Genomic DNA, 16,824 nt, shown 5'->3' with positions numbered 1-16,824 from the left:
GATGAAGTTTGTGTTGTTTTTTAAGAGATTTGGAAGAGATGATGGAACTGATTTGAGAATAAATTTTATGAAAGTGTGTAAAGAATTTGATTAATGTAACTAATTAAAAATAAAATTTAATAGATAGAATAAGTTGATTACTAAATTGTCCTTGATGTTAAAAGTATAAAATGATATTTACATGAGTTATTATTATTTTGAAAACATTTTTTATGATGAATGAAATTATTAAATAATTTCTGATTGAAATAAAAAAATTAAAATATATTTGATGTGAAAAATTAAAAATTAAAATTTTTAATATTAAAGTTAACAAAAATTAAAGAACAATAAAAGTTCCTTCAAGAGAATATCAAAAGTTTCAAAATGAGGAATAGATTAAAAATTAAAAAAACTGGTTCCATTTATGATATGAAAATGCAGATCCAGTTCCAAAACATTTTGGATCTGATTCTGATTTTGCTTCACACACCCTGTGTTGTTTTAGGAATAAAAGTGATGTTGAGGTTTTTAAGTAAACTATTGTGCCAATTTTCTTTTTCAACTAAAATATAATCTGCTTGTACCCTATTTTTAAACCCAACAGAAATAAATTGTAATCCTTTGAATTAGTTGAACCTTTCTGCAGTGCGTCCGAAACAGGGCACAATTGTGCACAGTAGTGACAGGGTAGTACCCGCAATTTGCGTTTAAACAGAGGAGCGAAGCAGGAACAGACAGCGTAATAGCAGAAGCACAAGAGTGGCAGAAATAATAACATGAAGAACAAGACAAAAACAAAGGAAAGCCAAAACAATTTTAACGGCTGTAGTGAATCGCAGGAGCAATAAGCGGGAATAAGGCAGCGTTTGTTTCAATACAACCCCGACAAACTTACCTTACCTGCACATATATCATCTACAGATCACAAAACCAAACTAAAGCTGTGGACTTTTTCAGACCCCTTTCACACTCTTATCCTATTTCTCTGTCACCACCACATGGTCCCTCTCCTTTTTCCAATATCTCTTTCCACATCACAACACAAACTTCCATCAATAATATCTTCCATCATTTATCTCTCTTTTTTCTTCCTTCTATGAATTTCTCTGTTTTCTTTAATCTTACAGATAGTCCATTCTCATGGCGTGAAATTGGGGATTCATGGTAGGTGCCTAACCCTCACACTCTGAGTTTTGTGTATAAAGGAATATCACAAGAGATGGCCAAAGGATAGAATTTAAAAGAACTTTTTTTTTTTCTATATTTCTACCTTTGACCACTGTTCCCTTAATGTTAAAACCTAGGTAGATAGGAGTGGAAAGTGAATTCTAAGCAAAGCTCTCTCTCATAACTACTTTCTGTTTTCTTTGCAAGTTACTTCTTAAGGTTGAACACCTGGCTCTCACATTCTTCTTTTTTAATTCTGGGTTTTGCTTGAAGAGCAACTTGCCACCTTTCCCTGCTTCCACTTATTCTTTCCACTCATAGCCTCGGATCCAGTTCTGTTCAGGCTAAAGGGTTTGTTGGGGGCAATGTTGCTCATGTTGTTGTCTGAAGACATAAGAAGGTGTTGATTTGCCTCAATTGTGGATGGACCGGAGGAGTTGGTTATGGCGCAGGAAGTCATCTGAGAAAAGTCCAGGTGAAACTGAGAGTTCTGGCTCAATGTCATCTCATTCAGAAAGATTCTACGATGATCAGGTAGCAGCACCCTTTTAGCTTTTAGCTCTTTACATTGTTAACTTCGTTTTTGCATGTTATCATGGTTTATTTATATTTGTTTCCATTCTTTTCAATCTTTCTATCTACTATCTGTTGCCTGAGATGATTTGAAGTTTCTGGGCACGCAGAAACTGTTTGTTTTGCAGACTGTACATGAATATAAGTTTTCTAAAGCTTATAGACCATTGATTCTGCCTCTTTTTAGTTTGAGATCCTGGTTTTCAAATATTTATAAATTGGGGTAAATTCGATGAATGTTGTTTTTCTTACCATGATGTATAGGTATACACCACACATACTACTCCACCTCCCGAAGAAGTGACTGATGTGAAGACTCTAACTGAAAAGTTATCTGCTGCTCTCTTAAGCTCTAGTGCCCAAGAAGATTTGGTAAAGCAGCATGCTAAGGTTGCTGAAGAAGCTGTCTCAGGTATCTGTTGTTTGACCATCTTGCATATGATATCAATAACTTCACCTTGAATTGACAAACATGTTTATCTAAATGAGAAATCAATTGAGGCTTTGAGAATTTGCATTGACTTCCCGTTTGTTTAAGTGTTGGTCTTAGTTATGGTTTATGAAAATGAATATCTAAAACTATCCAAATATGATTCAGGGACTATTCTTAAATGTGATTCACCTGCTTGTCCATGACTCATTTGTCCTGCCTATGTCATAAACTTCTGCTCTAGGGGGGTTATTAAAGTTTTTAAAGAAATTTGTTTTCTGCTCTTTTTTAGTGCTAAAAAACTTACATTAACCACTGACATGGCTTTTGGATTAGGCTGGGAGAAGGCTGAAAATGAAGTATTGATTTTAAAACAACAACTTGATGCTGCAAAACATAAAAACTCAGTTCTTGAGGACCAAATTAGTTATCTTAATGGGGCACTCAAGGAGTGTATGAGGGAGCTTCGACAAGCTAAAGACGAACAAGAGCAAAAGATTCATGAATCTGTATCAAATAACTCTTGTGGCTTGGAATCTGAAAGACCTGATCATGAGTGGGAAGCTGTGGATCCTGCTGCTGCATTAGTTCACTCTGATCTTCACCATAGGCTTGAAGATATGGAGAAAGAGAATTCAAGTCTTAAAATAGAGCTACAATCTCGACTCGAGGAACTAGAGTTCAGGACCATAGAAAGAGATTTGAGTACTCAGGCTGCTGAAACGGCAAGCAAGCAACATTTGGAAAGTATAAAGAAGGTGGCAAAGCTAGAAGCTGAGTTTCGGAGACTGAAAACTGTGACACGCAAACCATTCTCTGCTAATGATCACAGGTCTTTAGCTGCTTCTTCAGTTTATGTAGAGTCATTTACTGATAGCATGTCAGATATTGAAGAGAGGCAACTAGTACTTGAAAGTGACATGCCAAAATTAGGAGGTTGGGATATGAATGAACTTGATCAATTTAAGAATGAAAACAGTGCCGGAAAAAATCGTAAGGTCTTTTCAACTGACATCAATCTTATGGATGATTTCCTTGAAATGGAGAGGCTTGCTGCATTGCCAGATACTGAAAGTGTAAGTAGCTTTCCCGTGGTAAATGCTGCATCTGACCAAGTCAGTGTTGTAAATAAACTAGAAAATGCTGATATGGAAGGTATGGTTCAAAAGAACGCTGCATTGGAAAAGAAACTAGAGAAAATGGAGGCAGAGAAACTTGAGCTAGAGATGGATCTAAACGAGTACCAAAAGCAGCTTGAAGCATCATTGAGCAGAATAAAGGAAGTGGAGTTAGAGGTAGTAGAGCTTCAAACTAAGTTAGCTCTTGCAAACAAATCAAATGAAGAAGCATATGAAAAACTAAAAGCAACTCAGGAAAAGAAAGAGATAGCTGAGTCAAAACTCACAGCTGCACACACTGAAGCAGAAGAATTGGTCTCAAAAATCTGTTCATTAGAAGAAGAGATTGAGAAAGAGAGAGCTCTGTCAGCAAAGAATTTGGCCAAATGTGAGAAGTTGGAGGATGAGCTCTTGAGAATGAAGCATGAAGCTGAACTCCAGAAAAACACTGAGATTCTGTCCGGAGAAGGTGACAATAGTGAGCAAAAGCAGGTCAGTTTGGTAACACACAATGTGAACTCCACAATTTAAGCCTTCTTCGATGTATTCTATGTTGTTTGATGAATGTTGTCAAGTGCATGATGCTCAAAGCTAAGTAACTAAATACATGTGATGCAGGCTAAAATTACAGAAAATTGCATTTGATTACTAAGTAACTAAATACAAGTGATGGTTATTGGTCTAAATATTTTGCATTAACAATGTTGTACACAAGTGTTTTCTATAAAGAGCTTAGCATCTTTATATGCAGGAGAAGGAACTAGCATTGGCTGCTACTAAATTTGCTGAATGTCGAAAAACCATTGAATCTCTTGGACTGCAGTTGAAGTCCCTTGCAACATTGGAAGACTTTCTACTTGATTCAGAGAGCTCTACGGATTGTGAAGTTACACCATGTCCTCAAAATGGTGATGAGCAGTTGAAGAACTTTCATAGTAATTTGAGTTTGACCAAAAGAGATTCTGAACCATCAGTTTCACTAAACCAATCATCTATAACCCATGAAAAAACCCGTAATGGTTTTGGTAGGTTCAACCCAAGAAGCAAAAGTGTAAGCAAAACAAGAGGTCACTGAAAAATAAGGTGAAGAAAAAAATGAATCTGTAAATGTGGTCATACTTATTCAACGTGTATAAATTCAAACTTACTTGTTTACATATAAACAGTACCTTTTTGCAGAATTAAAATTGTTCATATATGTGAATTAGAATTACACAGTGGGCTGTGTTCATCTATGTTGCCTGGATATGGACACGGGTACGGATACAACACGGATACGGAGATACGGTTAAATTGAAAAAACATAGGACACGGGATACGACGTGTATATACATGTTAAGTTTGAAGCTGTCAACTAATACATTGCCAACTAACACAAAAATGAATCAAATATATCTATCTAATATCCAATATGCCAAAAGTAGTGAAAGAATAAGATTTGTTCCTTATTTCAATCATCAAAATCATGTAAAAGATAAAAAGTTATTTTTCAAATTGGACATAGTGTGTCCTACAAATATCGTACGGGTGTCGGTGTCCGATACGTGTCGGACACGGGACACGCCATTTATAAGGCGTGTCGGACGTGTCATAATGTGCAAGTGCTCCAACTGCTTTGATGCAAAAGTTGATCTTTCATGTAATTAATCAGGCATTCAAGACTTAAATTCAAGAATATTGGCTAAATAAATACAATTCAGTACTAACAAATATATGCACTTAGTGATAATGAGACAGTTGTATAAATTGAATTGTGGAGGTAATGCCACATACTATTTTATTTTTTTTAATTTCATCTCAAATTATTCTTTTGTATAATTTTTAATTTATATTAATATAGAATAAAATATTTGTCATTTTTAAATAACTAAATATTTGCTTTATTTGATGCTTATTTTTTCTATATTTATTCTTTTACATGTCTCATTAATTTATTTTATTAGAATAATTTGAGAAGACAAATGAATTATTTAAATTTGTCCTAATATTAATGAAAAATACTTGAATTAATTCGGTATGGATAATACTCCACTTTTTAATTCGGGTACGGATATGAATGAATACGTAGATATCTACTTCATTCTTATTATTCTACTTGACTCCATTTTAAATAACTATAATACTCTTAGTTTATTTAATATTATGTTTACTTTCTCTGCTTTTTGTTTTTAATATATAAATATTATTACTTTATAGATCTCGTTAATTTATTTTATTAGAATTTTAAAGATGACAAATAAATTCATACTTGTAAATATTATTTAAATTTTTAAATTGGGTACAAGTAAATATATATATATATATATATATATATATATATATATATATATATATATATATATATATATATATATATATATATCATTTTTGTCCTTACTATTACTTAATACTCTATTTTGAATTTTATGAAATTATAGGCTCTTTCATATTATTTGACAAATTGAAGATAATAAAATGTAAGTGTTTTTGAACATTTTGGATAATATCGTATTTATTTTGTTGTGATTTGTGTGTGTGTGTTTATACATAAAAAAAATGGAAAAATGAATCTAGTCACAGCACATTATCTATTCTCATTCCAAAATATCATAATAAAAATTGAATTAACTAAAATTTTAAGTTTTTCATAATTGAACATTTTTAAATTGAGTTTATATTACGAGTTTTCATTATTGAGTATTCAAAATTTTAAGTTTTGCAATCTATTTGGATCATTTGATTGTTACTTTTGTATTGATCATTGTTTACCTATCTCTACATGAAAAAATAAAAAAAAAAATTAATTGAGTTTTAAACTCTTTATAAATTTAAGTATTTTTAATTGAGTTATTTAAAAAAAAATCGAATAATTAGAGTTTTAGAACTTCATTTCTTTTTATTGTTCAAGTCCATGATGTTCTGCTTTAGAATGTAAATTCAAAGGATCTTGTCTCCCAAATTGAGTGAAAACACTCAACTAAAAACAATAATAGTTTTGGACACTTAAATAGAACCAAATTTATAATAAGAATTCAATTGAAAAAAAAAATCAAATTTATGAGGAATTTAAATCTTATTTGAGCGATCTTTTTTTCATATGAATAATCGTGGGCAACGAGATGTAAAGTAATGGTCATATCATCCCAATTTATGACAAAATTAAACTAAAAAAATTCTATTACAAAATATAAAGATTCACTACTAAATATAACAGTTTTTTTTTATATAAAAAAATACTTAATTCTATAGGTGACTTAAAAATTAATAATGCATATAATTTTTTTTTAAATAAATGGATATATACATTTTGAAATATGCTGTGAAATGATAAGAAGAAGATTAAAAGGAGTGAAGAGGGAGAAACATACAAAAGTAGAAATTACTTGAACGTACAATCTTCTAAGAAATAATTTAAAATAAAAAACAAAAATTTATTATGATGACCAAATCAATTATTTTTAATTAGATTCATATTTGAAGTAAAAGAAAATACTAAAAATCTGTTTAAACTAATTTAGTTAATTAATTTGGATTTATGGATTCAGGATGAGTTTGATATTATAAATTCCACGTCAAAATTATAAGCATGTTGTTAATGCCAGATAAATAATAATTTGCAGCGGAAAAAAGAAATGCATTTCAATTGATAAAAATATTTCACAGTCTAAAACATCTTTAACTTTTTTATTATTGTTATCATAAAGTATTCAATGTGGCATTTTCAATCACTCACCATAACAAATAAAATAAGATTTTTTCTGTGGATTAAATACACTTTTAATTCTTAAATTTAAATGTACAATTAAAATTCATTAATTTTAAATTTTAATATATTTTGATTTCTAAACTTAAATATAAAAAATAAATATAATTATTTTAATCTAATGACATCAACTTTGTTTGATGCACAGAAAAGTGTTATAAGATTGTATTGAGTTAAAACGTATCAAATAGTATAAACAATATTATTTAATACATCAAAAAATTTTTACATAATTAAATTAAAAGTACTATTTTTGAAATTTGATCACTAATTATATCAAAAATTGTGACTATGATAAATTTTAATTTTACATTCATAATTTAAAATTAAAAATATATTTAACTCATTAATTTTATTTACGAGTATTAACCTTTCGCGTAAAAGATAATCACCAATATTTTATATTTACAAATTAAACTACGCTGTTTAACAGATTTTATGATCGAAACACCGAGTATAATTGCTTCCACTGCTTTTTATATAAAAACCATTGTTTTTAAATATTTTAGGAATAAAAGATATTTGTAATTTTTTGAGGGAGCGAAACTAATATGAAAAACATATTTAAAGTATTATATACAAATCAACAAAATCAAATTAAATACTCATTTAATAACCTCGAGATGAACTTTCATACAAAGCATTTAAAATATATATAACATTGTACGACTTACAAAAATAAAATAATCTATCTATTTAAACATATTTGTATCGTGCATACCTAATAAAAGGACTAAAAGACAAAAATTTTTAAAACAAAAACAAAAGGCCACAAAAATATTAATTTAGAATGAAGCAACATTCTTAACATTACTCTGCCAATAAATATATATATATATATATATATATATATATATATATATATATATATATATATATATATTGAGAATTGGCATACAAAAGCAGGAAAAAAGAAAAAAAAAGAAAAAAACTTGGGAGTAAATATTGGGCAGTAAAACTAATATCTAAGACAAAGGATTGTATAACACATTCAGAAAGTGAAACTTGCGACCAAAGGCATAAAATTTTATGGTAATAATAATACATGAAATTCAGCAACAGAAAGAAATAGAAAAAGAAAATTGGTGAGACAAACTAAACTGTTTAGCTTCAAACTACATGCCATTGCTTTCATTCTTCTTTCTCAGCAGATCATAGTAAACCTTCGGCTTTCTGTACTCTGACATGCACATAGCCTGATTCAACAACACAGTGACATATTTTTCAATACCAACCAAACCAATACTTATCAACTTTGCAAACTTACCATATTCTCTTTCAAGAAATAAATGATTAAAAAAAAATGTTTAGAGAAAGGAATTCTACCTGCACTGCAAATGCCAAATGAATGAGTGTGGCTTCAGACCAAGGCCTCCCAATAAACTGGAGTCCAATAGGCAAACCTAATCTGTCAAATCCAACCTGTGAAATGCCAAACACACAATTTCTTTATAAACTAATTAATAAGAGTTTCATTTTTTTAGAGAAATTATTTTTAGTTTACGTATTAATAATTTTAGTTCGTGAAGATATTTAAGTTTACCCAAGATACCAAGAAATAAAGTAAAAGTGAGTATAATCCTACCGGAACAGTGACAGCAGGAAGTCCCAGAAAGTTTCCTGCTATGGAATAACGAACAAGTGCAGCTGAAAATTGTGGCAAAAAAAATCAGATTCTGCAAGGAATTTTTGGTGATTCATATACATAATGCTACCAATAACTTCAACATATCATGCAGAGTTTGAATTGATTGTTAATCAGATGAATTTCATGTATGGTGTACCTCCATTCACGTAGTCAAGTTCACCTGTCTGAATAGCATCATCTTGAATTGGATATGCAGTCACACTGTTACAGATAAATGTCATAAATGTGTTACCAAAGTGAAAAACACAAAGAAACCATGTTTGAGGAAACAGGACAAACCCAGTTGTTGGAGAGACAATGACATCTGCCTCGGCAAATATTTTCTTGTGAAATTGAAGTTGACGATTCCTGTTCATTAAAAGAAAAAATAAGATGACATTAATAGTGAAGAGTGTGTTCCAAAAACAGTAATTTTATTAATTGGCTTAATTTTTCATATATTACCTCATTTTCTGAGCTTTAAGATACTCCATGCCGCTGAAAGCACCATAGATGCTTTGTGCTACTCTTACATCCCATCCTAATTCTGCAAAATTCCTTTGGTAGTAATTTGGTGATGTCAGCAACCATACTTCTCAAGCTAGAGGATAATGACGAAGGTACAAAGTTTATAAGATTGCATACTTTTCTTTAAATGAATCAAGTGCAGTGGAAGACTCAGATCCGATTGTTATATAGTGCGCCAGGCGCATTGCTTCTATCTCTGGTATGGTCACGTCTATGATCTTGCATGTTTGACACAGAGAGTTAGCAAGTGATGATTGTGATGTGCTGTTTCTCAATTATGGGTTCAGTAACAGTATTACAAGTTCTTTAAGAATTTTCTGGCTTAAAAAGATATGATTTTGTTTATGTGGGGAAAGTAGAAACCATGCTAATATATCAGTGGTGACTATTGGCATTTTTATATTTTTCAGTACCTTCCAATTATAATGATCCTGAAGCTTGAGCAGAGTTTTGGAGCAGCATATTCTGACATCATTGCTGCAATCATCAAACCACTAATTGGTGGAAGTAGTGGTTAAACAACATGATGTTAACCTATTTCTAAACTTTTTAGAATCATAATGCATATATTTGTAGCTCGCAACAGGACTCTAACCTTGCCGTATTTTGCTAACTTGATGTCAGATATGGATTTTGTCAAACTCAGTCGTGGAAGATTTATATGGGTCTGAAGATTAAATAATAAGAAATTCAAAGATATTGGAAATTTATAACTTGAAAGTGCATATCTAGTCAGAACCATATGTGATATTAGAAACATCGAAAGACTTAAAAAATCATTAATTTGAAAAACAAGATCTTACCAATACACTGAAAATCTGCTGATATGGAATTTCACCACTGATAGCTGCATAACTATAAACAATGAAACAGTAGATGTTGAAAAACCAATCTTAAAATTTCGTTGAAGAAAGGATATCATAGAAAGGAGTACTAACACAATCAAAGCATCCTCAACTGTGCCTGCTAGTATTCCAACCATTCCAACTGTCCAATTCAGGGGAAGAACTCTGAAAATAGCAGAAGATCATTCTCCCAAGTTATTACATTAAAATCCTTCAAGTATTTAAACACGATAAAACAAATATGAATATCTACCCATCATGTGGTATACGTGCAAAAGTTGGTTTTAGTCCAACAACACCGCAAAGAGATGCTGGCATCCTTACAGATCCTGAACAGATAAATAAGCAAACATCACAAGTAATTCATCAACGTTTCAATTATTTGTACTCTTACTAACATTGGTGCACTACTAAGAAAAAATGAATGCTGATTTCAAATACCTCCCCCATCAACACCAAGGGTAACAGGACACAGTCCTGCAGACACCAGAGAAGCAGATCCACTAGAAGAACCTCCTGCAATCTTACTGCTATCATATGGGTTTCTAGCAGGCCTACAAAAGTAAATAAGAAAACATGCTCTTATCAGCAACTAGTTCTATGAACATTCCTTGAATATGACTATAACACAAATGATCTCACCCATAATGTGGATTTATCCCACTGGTTCCAGACCCAAGTTCATGCATATTGGTTTTCCCAACAAGTATGGCACCACATAACCTTAAACGCTTAACGCAGCAAGCATCATCGTTACACGGCCTTTCTTTGTGCAGCCACGTTGTACCTCCTTCAGAACAACATTTTTAAGAAATCAGCACATAATCATTTGAATAGAAGATTCCTTAGGTAAAACAATAACCTGTTGTTGGATATGGCAAACAGTCTATCTCATCCTTGATAGCAACAAGAACTCCGTCTAACACTGAAATTGGTTCCCCTGCTCAAATAGTATTACATCAGGTAAGTATCTGAACATTGTTGGGTACACATAATATATGAATGAACACAAATGAGGCTAAATCCTAATAAGAACCTCTGCAAATATGACAGTGTAATTTCTTTTAACGCATTCTTCATTATTGATTGAAAATTAGTGAAAAACACAGAATTGTGCTGGTCTTACTTCTTACATATTGAGATTTACTTCTGATTTCATAGTTCGTAGTAAATTTTAACTACTAACAAAAAGTGTACTTGGAGTTTCTTAGAAAATGTGTTTTTAGCAGTCCTAGAATATAATTCATTAGACTTGTACGGTTGGCAAATGACCCCATACGTTAGTTGAAAGTGGAGTCAGGGAAAGTTAAGTAGCATACATCTTATCTTTGGATGCAGAAAACACATGTGGCCATAATTATGAGTTGCAATAACAATAACAATAACCCCATCGGAAGGGGTCACTTAAATGTTGAATTGAAATGACATTTGACTTGCTCTGAAGTACCTCTTCGATATCGATGAGTTGATTCAGCTGCTTGTCTAAGAATATCATCAACACTGTAGTGAATAAAGAATCCCATTTGGAGAGAGGGTTTTGTGGATTCATCAATAGCCGCAATAAACCGTTCAGCAACCTGCAAAAAATTAAAGTAGAAAGAGAGTCAATGAATATATTAGTACATCAAAATTCCAAAGTCAGAACGAACTAGAAATGTGAAGGACTTGTGGATGCAGATTACTCATTGTACACGAATACTATTTTTCAACTTCTTAAGCTTTTTCAAGTTTATGCTTATAGTCATTAATCTAAATTTTGAGTTTCCAAAGCTTCTGAATAATGTCCCCTGAGTAAAAATGTAAAGACAGAAAAAGAGAATAAAACTTAAGTATATCGAAAGATGAAAATACCAAGCTTGGAGTTATGTCCCCTGACCGGTAAGCTTTGGCATAATCCATTATTGTCCAGCGGCAGAACGAAGAATCTGTTCCATCAAGTGTTTCCTGTGAAGATGTAGGCAAACAATCCAGTGCAAGATGAACTTTCTCCGGAGGAGGCAAAGAAGAGTCTAAGCATTTGACTTCTCTTTCTTTTAAGTCTGCAAGATTAAGCAGAAACGGTGACCCACTTTCTCTTAAGGCAACCTATGGCCAAAATTTTGCAATCAAATATTCTCATGTCCACAATCTCTCAAACCTTTAAAATCATGCAAGGGAACAAAGAGAGGTGGTTCTTGGAACTCTGCATTTGTGATGAGCTGTGAAAATGGAATAAAACAAAAAAGCACTTGCTTAAAGATGTTCTTTAGAATTCAATCTTCACTGCAAAAAAAAAAAGTTCATGAAATGGAACACAAATGGTCCTGGAGCTAGCATACCCGGTGAATAAGATTGTTTCCCTTCAATATGAACAGTAGGAAGGTTCCAATTATTGGACACTCCAATAGATGAGTGAAAATCTTGACTAAAAGTCCAGTCATGCGGGGAGCTGTGATGGCAAAGATCATTAGTAGTGTTTTTGTGGGTGTGCATGGATATCATCCATCACTATCAACACTTTTACAAGCTAACATTCTGGTTCAAATATCAAATCAAATGCCATTAATGTAAGCTTAAAACACCAGCACATGCAGAACCTTTCTGAACCTGATAGAGTGACACATACTAGGGGGGCTAGTCAATGTTATAATTGTCACAAGAACTAAATGGAAAACCATAGTAGAAGAAGAACAAATCAAGATACCATGATGGTAGGAGAGAAAGAAAGAAAGAGAAGACAGTGCATGGTGAACCTTTGACATTAGCTTGCAGGTAGAATTCAGTGCTATAGAAGCCTAAGTCCACATCCTTCACGGGAGTGTAAACCACACCCTTACGGTTCAAGAAATCCATTAGCCCCTGAAGGAGTTTTGGAGAAAAATGTCAGAAGGGTAGATAACTAGTTATAGGAAAATTTGGCGGAGATTACTAGAGGAATGAGGTAGAAATTCGATGTGCTTTTAACTGTCATGTTGATGGATAGAATCTGGTATGAAAACTAGTAGACAAAGTGGTTTGCGTGAAAATGGTAGAATTTATACGGATAAAGTTAAAACAAAACCTTACAAACAGTTTTGGTGTCTCTTTGGTGTGGAAAAAGCTCACCTACTTTTGCATGAACAAAACTTCATAAATTTTCAAAACCAACCATAGGGAATACCAATATAACCCTGAGACGTGTCAGTTTTTGATTTTTACTTTTAAAATTTAAAAAAAAAAATATCAATTGGATCCCAACTTTTTTTGAAAATAATTTTCAAAGTGAAATCTCTTTCAAAAAATAATTATTAAACCTTTTTCTTACCCACACTTTACAAAGTTAGATTGACTTTCACTGCCAGAATGCTTATTGTTTAATTACACTGTCTTTCATATACATTGCCCTTACATCTTTTCACTCTTTGTATGTATCATTTTAGTCTATATCTTAATATTCAATAAATTATACTCTTTCTTTCTTATTTTATTTTTAAGGTTCATCATAATCATTTACTTCAAAAAATCCATTTTAATATTCTAATTGTTAAATTTGATCAGTTTATACTACTATTACAAGATTCTGATGAACTTAAAAAGTTATACAACACAGATGATGTTTTTATTAAGCCAAAAATAGTTAAAAAATATATAGTGCTGTCAAATGAATAATTGAAAAATAGATAAATCTTATATCAAACTCTTGTGTCACTATCTGTTAGACACATTTCCATGCCATCTTGATCATGTTTACGATCGTTTCTTATTTTACTTTTCGTACTTTTCTTATTATGTAAGAAGTTTTATCAGTTAAAAATTGTTCAAAATCACGTAAAAAGAAAGAACTATCTTCATTACACTAGATTAGACCAAATTTAAAAGATAAAGAACTAAATAAGGTTTAACTTGCCCTGTATAAAAATGCTCATATCATGTAAGAATTATAGTGTATAGCTACATACTCCAAAAAACATGTTCAAAAGCAAGTTGTTTCCCTGAAAGTGAGTTGAAATTGTCTCAACCAAAAAGCCAAACATATATCATCAATAGAATAACATAGAAAGAAATATTAATTAGCTCATTGGTGAAATGAATGAACAAGAAAAGAAACTTTAAAAGACAGAAATAAGCCAACTTTTGGATGCTAAGGTAAGAGATGGCAATAAATTGGATTTACAGAGGAATTAATGAGCATCTGCTTCCACTTGATTTCACCAATTTAAAGCACAGTGTAGCATGGTAGTATTAGTGAGATCTAGAAAACCAATTGTGTGAATGTGATGCAATAATTTTGGTTGCCATATTGTTGCAGTACTTATTTTGGTTCTAGGGACTCGGTAGAGTGTGCAGGTTGAAAATGGTGCTAATTTGATAGAGGCCTGCTTCATCTGTGTGACTACGAGGTTCCTTGTGATTCCTCCAGCACCACCATTTTTTGTTTTATTTTATTATTTTGGGTCCTAGGGCACACCACCAAAGTTAATGCAATTTACTATATGAGTTGTTTCTACATTTATAGTGGTCCACTGCATCACATGAGCCTGTCCATTACTTTTCTTCTTCCTGCAAAAATTGTGAAACCAAATAGCTTTGGTTGGTTAAGGGTAAAATATGAGTACAAGAGCACATGAGATTAAAACAACTTTAGTGATGGGGACATATCAAGTTTCCGTAAGGGAGAGTAGTTGCTGCAACTTAAAGTGTTATGAAGATGGTGATAATGCAATGCAATTACTACTGGGAGCTCATAATATGCTGAAAAAGACAAGCAATGCAATTCTTCATCAAAGTGTCTTGTGTTGGCTCTATCTGCCAAAGCGTGAACCAAATATTTATACAACTTCAGATACTCGTATACTATCACCCACTATGATTAACATAAAATGTTTCTGTATATTTATGGAAACTAACATACAAATTATTTTATTATTGAAACTAAAGTAAAAAATATTATTTTTTCCAATTAAAATTAAATAAATGTTTATAGAAACTAAAACAAAACTAAAATGTTTATAAAGACTAAAAACAAACAAATGACGTATATACCAAAGATTGCAATAAAAGTAATATATTAAAGTAGTATAGTGAAGATAATTGATAAATGTTGGATATATTTTAAAAGGTTGCTCAAATAATTCATTTAAGAAATGGTTAATTATATTTATTAACATAGAAAAAAATACATTTGTGAATATATCAGTTATTTGATACTTAGTTTTGACATGAATGAAAGTCGAAAGTTATTTTTTAATAAGTTTACGAATGAAGTGACAATCAATATTTTTATGCTTGATTCTTTCCTGATGAGAGGGTGAAAGGGATTAAAAACAAGATACATGGTAAATTTTTTATCACAAAAGAACATAGTTGTGTCATTTGAAACTTCAAAATGTTTGAGTAATTGTTGTACTCAAATGACTTTACTAACCACTAAAGATGTATAAAACATAATATTTTGGTTTTGTTGATAGCTTTGAAACAGTACCTTGTTTGATTGACTTCAAAGAAATTAGAGAATTACCAAGAAAAACACAAAAATCAGTGGTGAATTTTTTGATATCTAAACAAGTGCCCTAGTCTGCATCATCAACATATATGCTGAAAGATGAAGTTTGTTTTGGTTGGAAAGAAGAGACTTTGACTTGAACTGGACTTCAAATCCTATAATAGGTGACAAACTACACCTAAATGTGTGATTAATGGATTATGTATGTACTAACTATGCTTGTGAAATGTTTGGTTTCAAATTGGTGTACACAAGCTTTTCAATTAATTTTCTATACACATAGGGGTCCTCAATAGGGTCATCATTACGGAGGTTGGGTTTTAAATTGAGATCCATAGATAATATAATTTGTTTGTTATTCGAAAACCATTATCACCAAGTAAAGATAAAGTATATTTTCTCTGACTTAAAAAGCTACCCTTATTGGATTTGACAATTTCAAGTCTAGAAAGTATTTATGAGAACCAAGAATATTTAGTTCAAACAAGGGAAGCAATGTCAATTGTACCTTATCAATACAAGAAGAATCAACATCTTCTATAACGAACTCATATTTCATACAAAAGCTTTCTTGATTTTTTTTTTATTGAACTCATTTTACATTTCCATTTCAAATGAATAGAAGATTTAGAAATAAGATTAAGAAAGATAATTCTTCTAATAGAATTTAAATTTAAGTGACTTAGTCTAATATGTCATATCACAACTTTCAACATTTGCAATAATCAAAATAAAACTATTAGATATTTTATTAGAAGATAAAGACATAAAACTTAACAAATAATAAGAAGCAATTTTGAAATCATAAAAATCATAAACAATATTTTTAAACTAATGAATATCATAAAAAAATACGTTTATTATTAATCATTTAAAATTCAATTATTTATCACAAAAATATTTACATACAATTTTTTCATAAAGATAATTTTAATATGACAAATATCTTATAAATATTATTAGACAAAGCATTTAGAATACAATTATCACATAAGATTTTTTTTTTTTTCGGAAACGTCATAACAAACTAATCAATAACTCTATATATCATAAAAAACAATTTCAAAATTTTATTTGTTGTTGCAAGCAAAACAAAAATTTATCCGTAAAATTCTTAATTTTTTGACCTTTGCAATAAAAGGAATAATGATAAATCAAGTAAAGTTTTCTCTCTAAGATGGTTAGAAAATAAAATCAAAATAGAAAATAATAATAATAATAATAAAAAAAAAGACAGATATGCATAAAAGAAAATTGACCAAGCCAAAAAAACAATAGGAATATAGGATAAAATTTTAACTGAAAACAAAATTTGAAAGAGTTTAGTTGAGGCACGCTATAAAAATATTCC

General features: G+C 31.0%; 2 protein-coding genes across 5 annotated transcripts; one reads left to right on the top strand and one right to left on the bottom strand.

The window, feature by feature from the left end:
• The first annotated feature begins 637 nt into the window (after positions 1 to 637).
• LOC114163941 (filament-like plant protein 3) lies at positions 638 to 4,433 on the top strand. Of its 4 annotated transcripts, none has more exons than XM_028048336.1 (5): positions 638 to 1,146; positions 1,423 to 1,683; positions 1,987 to 2,134; positions 2,489 to 3,762; positions 4,007 to 4,433. In XM_028048336.1, exons 2-5 carry the CDS (start codon positions 1,573 to 1,575, stop codon positions 4,343 to 4,345), a joined length of 1,872 nt encoding a protein of 623 aa, XP_027904137.1. In that variant the 5' UTR covers positions 638 to 1,146; positions 1,423 to 1,572; the 3' UTR covers positions 4,346 to 4,433. The 4 variants fall into 4 exon arrangements, with proteins under 4 accessions (XP_027904137.1, XP_027904139.1, XP_027904138.1 ...); XM_028048338.1 differs by having other exon boundaries at positions 1,369 to 1,683; XM_028048337.1 differs by having other exon boundaries at positions 1,357 to 1,683.
• Positions 4,434 to 7,957: 3,524 nt separating this feature from the next.
• Positions 7,958 to 13,009, bottom strand: LOC114162271 (fatty acid amide hydrolase-like). Its single transcript, XM_028046096.1, has 20 exons — positions 12,745 to 13,009; positions 12,331 to 12,440; positions 12,150 to 12,210; positions 11,864 to 12,051; positions 11,460 to 11,589; positions 10,875 to 10,952; positions 10,655 to 10,802; positions 10,454 to 10,566; positions 10,266 to 10,341; positions 10,106 to 10,177; positions 9,971 to 10,022; positions 9,763 to 9,834; positions 9,581 to 9,661; positions 9,285 to 9,385; positions 9,105 to 9,197; positions 8,940 to 9,008; positions 8,797 to 8,861; positions 8,598 to 8,659; positions 8,339 to 8,434; positions 7,958 to 8,208 (listed from the first exon to the last, which is right to left on the bottom strand). The coding sequence occupies exons 1-20, from the start codon at positions 12,842 to 12,844 to the stop codon at positions 8,128 to 8,130; spliced, it is 1,848 nt and encodes a 615-aa protein (XP_027901897.1). The 5' UTR covers positions 12,845 to 13,009; the 3' UTR covers positions 7,958 to 8,127.
• Between the last annotated feature and the right edge of the window lie 3,815 nt (positions 13,010 to 16,824).

The sequence above is a fragment of the Vigna unguiculata genome, chromosome 9, assembly GCF_004118075.2.
Source record: "Vigna unguiculata cultivar IT97K-499-35 chromosome 9, ASM411807v1, whole genome shotgun sequence".
Classification (NCBI taxonomy): domain Eukaryota; kingdom Viridiplantae; phylum Streptophyta; class Magnoliopsida; order Fabales; family Fabaceae; genus Vigna; species Vigna unguiculata.
Note: the sequence above shows the minus strand (reverse complement) of the source record. Positions and strands in the feature narration are given on the sequence as shown.